The 10,039-nt window shown below is 41.3% G+C and overlaps 1 protein-coding gene across 1 annotated transcript in view; it reads right to left on the bottom strand.

Annotated features, from left to right (window-relative positions):
• The window catches only part of SLC25A21 (solute carrier family 25 member 21), a 355,138-nt gene that overhangs the window by 17,926 nt on the left and 327,173 nt on the right, over window positions 1-10,039 (bottom strand). Inside the window, exon 7 of the mRNA XM_025201495.1 lies at window positions 9,623-9,787. Coding sequence (XP_025057280.1) covers window positions 9,623-9,787 — 165 coding nt within the window. The remainder of the gene's footprint in view (window positions 1-9,622; window positions 9,788-10,039) is intronic.

Below are 10,039 nucleotides of genomic sequence, written 5' to 3'. Positions count from 1 at the left end.
GCATGCTTGGCAGCAGATCCAGAAGTGGACCAGAAGCACTTCCAGTCCACTTCTGGGACTGCTGGGGAATGCATCGGGGGCCCCCCTCTGTGTTCCCCCAGCTCAGCAACTGGTGCCTCCTGGGTCTGAGGGGTCACCCGGGGTCCCCCTGTGGCCATATGTCAAGCCAGGGAGGCATGGCGGGGGGGCCCACATATTCCCTGGTGGACAATTCAGAAGTGGACCAGAAATAGTTCTGGTCCACTTCTGGGTCTGCTGCTGAGCACGCTGGAGAGCCCCCCGTGCTCCTGTGGGATGCTTCATCTGCCCCACCACTGCAGCATTTATGAGCCATGCCTGGTACCTCGAGGTATGTAGAAAAAACATTTAAAGCTGTGTCTATGGTTGAATCACTGATTCTCCGAATTAGCATTGAATCTTCAGATTCGGATTTGGATGAATCGAATTGGGACAGTGATCCGAATCAACTAATTGAATCATTGTCCCCAGTCCGGGCCAAATCCAAATCCAAATTTAATACGGCCCGTTTTGCACACCCCTACTGCACAGTACCTGCCAGTACTGCATAGTCCCGGAAGTACACAGTTATTTTTAGACGCTATGGTGATGTAGCGTCTCGTGTAGATGTGCCCAGAGTATGGTAAAACAAAACAGACAAAATCCTTCCCTACATTCGGATTACCATCTAGCCCTCATAAAATTCCTGTGAAAATCTCCCAGGGTCAAGTTCTCTTAAATCACAGCTATCTACCTCAACTGGGATTGGGGGATCAGATCCCACTGCACCTTTAAATGAACATGTGCCAAGGGCCTCTATGTCTTGCTATCACCTCACATCTTTTGTAGCCTCTTCAGTATCTTTGCTATGTGACTAGCACAATGGTGCCTTCACATTCATGAGGGACAAAGGTGCTATTGAAAGAAGAAGAAAAAGAAGAATAACAACAATATTCTCATGAAAAATGCTTTATAACACATGAACTTCTAGCTTTGTTAGACTCAAGGTATCCGATGCCAGATTCAAGCATCCCTTAGAAAATGCCAGCTTTTAGCTTTCACTTTTTTTTCATTATGTAAAAACAATAGAGAAATTCTCAGACAGACTGCAATACATCAGAATATTTTTTGGCACTATGGGCTCCTATTTAAAATCTCTGGATTTATCTTGTGAATCATGTGTAGGTAGGTGTATGCACATCTAAAAGTACTAATACTGAGTGGCATACCCTGGTACCCTTAAAAGGATCTTGTTGAGATCTGGTTGAGAGTCACTGTCCTATAGTGCTCCCTACTGAACTTTTTACTGGCAGAAATGCATCTTGTTACATTTGTACCAGTTCTGAAAGCTTATTTAATACAGCCTCATTGCAATAGATGCTCATTTACAAAATTATGAGATTACTTGTAAAATACCTAAATACGCAAGCAGATGCACAAAAAGCTTTGGAGTGAACATACTGCAGAAACAAAATTGTTGTCACAGTCCTTGGAGTGACATTGTCACTTGCTTCTGTGGTGTACATCTGCAGCTTGTTGATAGTCCATTCAGTGTGATTTGTTTTTCAGCTGTGGGAGTGACCCTGAATGCAAACTACATTCATTTTTATCCACATTTGCTAATAATTCAATCTGTTTCTTTATTTAACAATGTAATTATAGTAATTCATTTGTTATTTGAATTACTGCAGTTCCAAAGAGTGTTAGTCTCAGACTAGAATTCATTGTATAAAACCCCTTTACAAATGTAGAAAAAAGGTAGACTTTGTACCAAAGACCTGTAAGCCCCTGTGCTAGAATGCAGGGGGAGCCTGCAGCTCCCCCCAGTGGTAGCAAGGGCCCATTGCAGGGCTGCAAGGAACTGGGTGCAAATCTGCTCCCTAATCCCTGCATGTGCAGACGCCTGCCTAAAAACACTTACTCCAGTTTAGCTTCCACCAGAGTAAATCTGGGCCACAGTAAATGTGTGTGTAAACACGCTCTATGAGTAGCAATGCCTGAAGTGGGCTGTGAAGAGCAATAGTTGAAAGTCCAGGAACACCACCCCCTAACTCTGCAGCCCAGAGAGGTGGAAATTGTAGAGAACTATGCTCAGCAGTAGGAGAATGAAACAGAACTCTACAACTGGCTTGCTTGCAAATAAGATTAAGGAAGCTGATGGATAAGTTTATGTAGGGGATAGGGTGACAGAAAAAGGGTGTTCTGGCTTTCTAGTTAGGGTATATGATGTGCAGAGATGTACTTGTTGTCCCCAGTGGGCGGTGCAGAGTGGAGGGTGTTCAGTTTTTTCCTATGCTTCTTTGTAGGTTGCCACATGATACTGGGGAGGAATTTTCACCCCTCCTGTTGCTACATCTGCCAGGATTTTGTTTTTTGCTGGTGGTGGTGTATGTGTCTATGTGTAGGGGGTGGGGGAGTGGGGATTGTAGATTTTGCTTTCTTTGGCTTTCCATGGAAGTTTCTCTGCTCAGGGTCAGACTGATTACCACATTTGGGATTAGGAAGGAATTTTTCCTCATGGTCAGACTGGAAAGGACTGGTGGGGGAGCGTGTTTTGCCTTTCTCTGTGGTAGGTGACATGATCCTCTACTTTGGATCTCCTGAGTATTTTAACAAACTACTTATGTCCTTGCAGTGACAGGACACTGACAGTGCTTTTGCTCCCCTGTAGGCATTGTGTCTGGTAGTTGTGCAAGAGGTTTGTTCATGAAGACTGGTTACAAACACTGGCATAGGATAGAGATGATTTTGCCTTGAGCAGGGGATTGGACTAGATGACCTCCTGAGATCCCTTCCAGACCTACTTTTATATGAATCTATGATTCTCAGCATAAAACAAGAGATAACAAATGGATATAGAAAGATGGACGGATTGAGAAAAATAAGGAAAAAGGAGAAAGTGCTGGTTAACACGACTGGCAGGAAAATCAGCATATGAGCCTAATCATTTTCAAGTCTCTTGTAGACATCATCACAATGAAGAGTTTTAAGGAGGGAACTGAAGGAGAACAGTAAATTAACTTTAGGCATGTTTACTGGGAGCATCTCTCAAGTGCAAGGGGTGGCACAGGAGAAAGCACAATGTTATCAAAATTTAACAACTCAGCAATGGAGGGTGGCCTTATAAACTACTAAAGGTAGGATCTGACCTCAAAATAGTGAAAAAGATAGGAGAGGTAGAGAATGAATAGACTGTTAGGAGCCTTAAAAAGAAAGACAGTCAGCTTATATTTGATGTGGTAGAAAGGGGAAACCAGTGGAGAGATGAAAAATGATAGGTTAGGAAAGTAATATTTTCATCAGTATTCTCAACAGATCTAGGCGGGCCAAGACGGCATTTGCCAAGACTAAAAGAAAGGAAATTAAATATTTCAGGAGAGAGACAAGCTTGTAGAAGATTTTAATCTGTATGTGTATTGATAGGAAAGACCATATTTTACAGATACTAGGCAGAAAGAATCTGCAAGACTGAGAGACAGCCTGGACGTGAAGCCTCATAGAGAGGTTTGAATTGAAGATGATGCCTAGGTTATGGAACTCATTAACAGGCAGGATAGTGATGTTGCCCACAGGGAACAGGGAAAGTTGTAGTGGTGGTGGGGGAAACTAAGAACTCTCTTTTAGCTATGTTGAATTTAAGATAATAGCAAGACATCCAGGAGGAGATGTTAGTGAGAGACACCAGGATTTTAACATGGACAGAAAGAGGCAAGTCTGGAACACAGAGACTAGTCTGAATCATCATATAGAGAAGGCAGCTGATTTTGTGTTTTCAGCTGAGATTACTCTGGGATCAGAAACTCAGAGATACATAGTAAAGGAAGGTAGTACAGGAATGAAAAAGAGAAGACAAGAGCACAGAAAATGCACTGTCCTACCCACCCAGCTGCCAAAAGTTTCCTGTATGCTGCTTCATGACACTCATCCAAACCATCCTCTCTGAACCACCAGGAGAAATATCATGTTTTTCACATGTTGTACAGAAAAAGCTCTGTTATCCAGCACCCATGGGGAATGGGGGGTGCCGGATAACTATACATGCCAGTTACCTGAGAGGCGTCTTTGCCTGGTCAGGCCACCACTCCTCCCGCTGCATCCAGTGCGCCAGGCTTTCACTCCCTGGTGTCAGTGTGCTGAGGGACAGGGAGGGGGGGCCCTGCACAGGCTGCTTTGCCCTGGGCCATGGCCCAAAGTGGGACTTGGTGAAACTGAAAGTGGGACTTCCAGTTTTGCTTTTGCCGCATCAACCGGCATACCGGTTAATAGAGCATACCAGTTAATGAAATGCTGGGTAACACGGCTTTTACTCGATCTTGTTACTCAACCCTCACCTCCTAAAACTGTCAGTACCCTCTGGCCACATCTAAACGAGTGCAGCCATGCAGTATGTGGCACCACAGACATGGCTTCCATGCCAAAAGTCTGCTCTGTGCAGTTAGAAAGTGGGGACAACATAAAAAAAGGGACTTTAATCATAATTTGCTTGAGGTTTATTTGCGGGGGGGAAGGGGTGCAATTTTTCACTCTTGTGTAACTTCACTCTCCTCTTTCCCCTATGACTTACCTCATTGACTGTACGGAAACAGAAGGAAGCAGAACGGGAGCAACCAAGGTAGCAGCACTATTCTAGCTAGACTCTTCCTACTCAGTATAGCATACACTGATAGGGAAAGGGTGAATAGCTGAAGCTTTTTACAGGCTGCTGCTGCCACCACACCTCACAGGACACCCCATCTTAAAGAGTCCTGGTTAAGGAGAACAGGTAATAACCATTAGGGCTGTGCGAAGCTTCAGTCACTGATTTGATTTGGCAGAGATTCGGCCCAATTTGGTGACCAAATCTCTGAATCCAAATCGAATTAGGAGACCTTTTAATCTCTCTGAATCGAATCGGAACCCTCCGAATTGATTCAGAGAGATTCAGAAAGATTTGATGATTCGGCCATAGACACAGCTTTAAATGTTTTTTCTACATAGCTCAAGGTACCAGGAGGCTTGTGAATGCTGAGATGCTGGGGCAGATGCAGCATCCCACAGGAGTGCGGGGAGGGGGTCCCCACCGCACTCAGCAGCAGACCCAGAAGTGGACCAGAAGCACTTCTGGTCTACTTCCAGGTCTGCCAGGGAGCATGCTGGGGTAGCCCCCCGCGCCCCTCTGGCTCAGTGACTGGTGCCTCCTGAGTCTGGGGGGGTCACATGGGGTTGCCCCACAGCCAATCGCTGAACCAGGGAAGGTGCAGGGGGCCCCCCCTGCGCACTCGGCAGCGGACCCAGAAGTGGACTGGAAGTACTTCTGGGTCCACTGCCGAGCATGGGGGGGGAGGGGCTCCATCTGCCCCACCATCGCAGTGTTCATGAGCTGTGCCTGGTACCTTGAGATATGTAGAAAAAACATTTAAAGCTGTGTCTATGGCCAAATCACTGATTCTCCGAATCAGCATCGAATCTTCAGATTTGTGTTTGGCTGAATCGAATTGGAACAATGATCTGAATCAACGAATTGAATCATTGTCCCCGATTCAGGCCGAATACAAATTCAAATCGAATACGGCCCATTTCGCACACCCCTAATAAACATGTGTCATCATTCATGGCAGTGTAGTTTTTTCTGATAATTCAAAACGTGAACTGAAGTTTTTACAGGTAACAGAGCACAAGGAAACAGTATTTTTCAGAGATAATCTGTAGTATGGTGGCAGTTATGGTGCTTCGTGTTACAGCTTCCCTGATGTGAGCTTGAGGCTTGGTTCCATGCCAAAGACCATCTCCACTTGAGATGGGCAACTGGTCACTTGGGCTGGGGAGTCAAAGACAGCTGGACATGATACTGGCCACTTCACTCCCCTTGTGTGGCACAGGCTATAAAAACTGTTGTGCTTTAATCATGCAAGGCCAATGGGCTGTGAAGGCTAGATGGACCTTTTATCTTTTATCTTTTTATTTTTAATCTACTCTAAGCTTCTCAATCATCTTATATTACTTTTCTTGACCCAGAAAGAATTTGTACACACAAAATGTCCAGGGTCACAGTACAACTGAAAAAAAAATCCCTGGCATAGTTTTGTATAACATTTATAACTTTAAACTGTTCTAATTTATAACACATATATGTGTGACATTTACTGTCTTTCAAATCACACTGTTTTTGGTATGTGTCTTTTCTTCTTTGCCTATACATGTTGGGGCCTTTCTGAAACACATTACTTCGCTCATTGGCTCCTATGCTTAGGTGCAAGAGCCCCTTTAATAGGTGACACAGCATACATTTACAGCTGTTGGGAGGGTCAATACGTGACCAGAAATGTGTCTTGCAGGTGGCTGATTTTCACTAGAGGTCTTATTATGGAAAAGTTAGGAAATCTTGTGTTGTTTAGGTGGGTGATTCCACTAGGAGGTGGTAGCGGGTAAAGGTTTTAATGGTGTTTTGAAACTCGCCTTTGGCATCACATCTAACTTTGATAAAAAAGAGCAAAGTGAAAGCTATCAGATGTATGTGCAATGTGCTATAAAACATGTGCTCTAAAACGAAGGTAATATAACTTTCAGACTAATTTGATTGCTAGTGCAGATGCATGGCAGCCAGCGCTCTATGGCTGATACATTAGCAGTGAATGAAACAAGTCTGGTTTATTCTATGTTTAGTAAACAGAGCATGAGGTTGGTTGTAAATGGTCTGTTTAGCAGAATAGATTGAACATATGAAAAAATTATTCACTATTTGAACACTTAAAACCCACACATGTCATTTATATCATTCAGGCACTCAACATAAAAGGTTTATTGTTTTTGGCAAAATAAGCTACAAACATGCTTAATTGGGATGCAAATTTAATGCACAGTTTAACACTGTTGACAGCTAAAAGACTCATATGGACATTTCAATACATTTTTCCACTTACGTTACAGATGGCAAGGAGCAGATATATAGTCAAGAGCCAAAACTATTTAAAAAGTGTAACATTTTTATTTCACAATTTTATATGCTTGTCAATATTATAGGACTGACTTTGAGTTTTCCTTCTCTTGAGAAGTGTGTGAAATGAAGAAATTAGTTTTTGTAATGAAATCAAGTATGTGAAGATACTTGAACAGTCTAATCCTTTTAGCTCTAACTGTAAACTATTTTTTCTATCAAGTCCAAGTTAGAGGTTTGTAGTTGTTAGCTTCTCTTGCTTTCCCATTTAAGAAAATGAATTAGATTACCGATAATAAGGAATTATTGAATATTTTTGTTCTCCAGCCACTGAAGTAGAGCTTAGAGTTCAAGACAATGTGAAATGTCTTTCTGGCTTGCACCAGATATGTTAGGCCTCATCTATTTCCATTAAGATATATGGAAAGATTCTCATTAACTCTAAAGATAGTTGGATTAAGCCTGTTGTGGTCCAGCTTTGTGCAAATTTCTCTATCATTTGCAGTTAACACAATCTAATCCTAACCATCTACACCTTTGATGAAACAATGTGGCATCATGTACATTTGGAACATCTGAGTAGAACTAAATTAATTTACCTTTTATTTTGCTGATTATTTTAAATCTATGGTTCCAGGGCTGACCAGCTCACTGGATCATATAAACGCTATGATAACTCCTCTCACTCCCCTTAAGTATGTCCCTGAATTTGGTCTCATAATGGATCGAGTGATTACTAAGAATTTATTTTTGTGTAAAAGACACTGAGTCATGGTTATGCCAAATCCTATCACAATTTCTTGACTCTCATGCCCAAACAGTTCATTATTTCCTCAAAAAATCTCCTTTTTATATTCAGAAATGTATAGCACTATATAATCACATAAGCTCATAAACAGTATCATGGAAAATATATATCTAAATAGCCACTAGCCACATAGCATTTCTCACCTTTTTTCATCTAATCTAAATAGGTTTAGTTTTAATCTAAGTGCTAACGTATGCATGTGCCTTGAGCTTTCAGAACACATTTTGAATGTGTACTATCAGAAATTAAAAATAACCTAAAAGGAACTTGTAGAAACTTGCATGTTAGCTGCTATTGAACTGTTTGATTTATGATAAGAATTTGCAAATAAGTAAATGGAGATTTTCTTCATTTATATTCCTATTGCCAACAAAATTATGAGGCTACTTCAAATACAGAAAGGGGATCGACAAGAGCCACTTCCATGTAGTGATCTCTGGCAACGTCTCTGATGGCCAAGAGCTCCCGAATCAACAAAAAAGCCAAAGTGTACAAAGATAAAGATACAGACCCCATTTTGTCATATGAAAGAAGAAAGTACAGAAAGAAGGCATTGCTTCATCTGGGAATAAAAATTGATACCTTTTGATGTAAATTACAGCTTCTTGTATGAATATCACCAGCTATTATACCTACGATAGTTTAAGCTGTCATTGTTGTAGCATTACATTAGTTGTCTTAGTATAGTACTGGAGCCATTAATAAACCATTAGTCATTGCTTGTACAACTCTTTAGGAAGTTCCTGGAACTCTCATTCTTTCACTAGCACATTTTCTTTTTGTTGCATCATCAGAAGCCTTCAAGGCTGCTTAAAGAAAATTGTTTTATGTGCAGTTCCAACTACAAAGACTCTCTCTCTAACTTAGCTGTCATGGTGAAATTTGCCCGTGGTGCATACTCTATAAAAATCTATCCACCACATTAGTTCTATTTAAGCACTCTTTCTGAATCTAGACTTCTGCAGACAAATAAATATACTGCTTTGTCCATGGGCACTAAGTTAAACTTTCTCTTTAATGAACAGACAGTGTACAGCCAACATACCCAATCTTCTGCAGTTTGTGCAATCTTCTGCACAAACCTGAAACCCCTACCATGGAAATTTATAGGAAAGTATGTTCTAGAAAGTATAATTTTACCCTACTGAGCCATTTTGCTATTTGTAGCACTATTGGCTGCTATGGGAAAACGCTAAGGTCAAGATTTTCAAATGTAAGTGCCTAAAATGCACGTAATGTAAATGTAATTTATGTCTATTTCCAGATTCTTGACACTTACAGAATAGTGTGGAGGGAACTGACTCAAAAGGAAAATTCAAGCCACATGTATATTTTACAGCAGGGATGTCAAACATAAACCTGCGGAGTTATGTCATCTGGTCCATGAGGTTTCCATGAGGAGCCAGGAATTTGGGGGCAAGCCTCACTGTTGAAAATGAGGATCTGGAAGCCCATGGGGCCATGTTGGTGGTGGGGGAGGCCAATAACAACTGTGTTAAACCCTGCGGCTCTCTGACAGCACTCCATCCCCCCCTCCCCCACTGCCAGAGATGTGTGGGGATCCAGCCTACAAGGACCCTGACACCCAGATAAGGCCAAGGGGCCAAACCAGTTCGACATCCTTGCTTTACAGCAATATTTATCACTCACTTTGTTAAAAAGTGAGAACTGTAAATACTTGTTTTGCTATGAAAAATCTTAACCTAAGTTTAAATCAAATCTAAATTTTAATCTAAATGTAAAACCTGAAAATCTAAAACATTGTAGAACTTCCAGAAATAGAGAACTATATTAATAAGTGTTTCAAAAAAGACCACAGATTTACACAGGAGGGTACAGAATTAATTAAACTGTCACATGCATTAGCTCTATTTTTGTCTATTATACCCTTGTAAAGCACTTACCTTATTGACTGGAATAATGTTTTTCACATTGAAGTAGAATCCAAAGTAAACCATATTAAAAACTCCATGACGGCCCAGGGTTGCAGTGAGACCTCGGTTGAGTCCTTGGAATCCCAAACCATTAGTTTTAATAATTTGCCGAGCTTGTGAAAAGGTAGATGGTTGCTGTACAAGTTAAACAAAAGGAGAATGAGACCATTGTTATAAATGGGAAGTGTAGCAAGAAGTCTTCATAGTCTAGTTTCAAACTGGTTGATTATCACAGTGTTGCCGACTCACATGATTTGAATTGTTTCTCCTGCAATATTGGGTACATTTTTTTCATAAAGCCCCAGATCCTAGAATCTTGTGATTACATGAAAATCACAATTTTCATTAAAAAAAGTTTTAAGTCTTTGTTGTTGCAGAGAAAGCCTT

The sequence above is a fragment of the Alligator sinensis genome, unplaced genomic scaffold, assembly GCF_000455745.1.
Source record: "Alligator sinensis unplaced genomic scaffold, ASM45574v1 scaffold280_1, whole genome shotgun sequence".
NCBI classification, from domain to species: Eukaryota; Metazoa; Chordata; order Crocodylia; family Alligatoridae; genus Alligator; species Alligator sinensis.
This window is presented reverse-complemented; position numbering and strand designations above follow the sequence as displayed.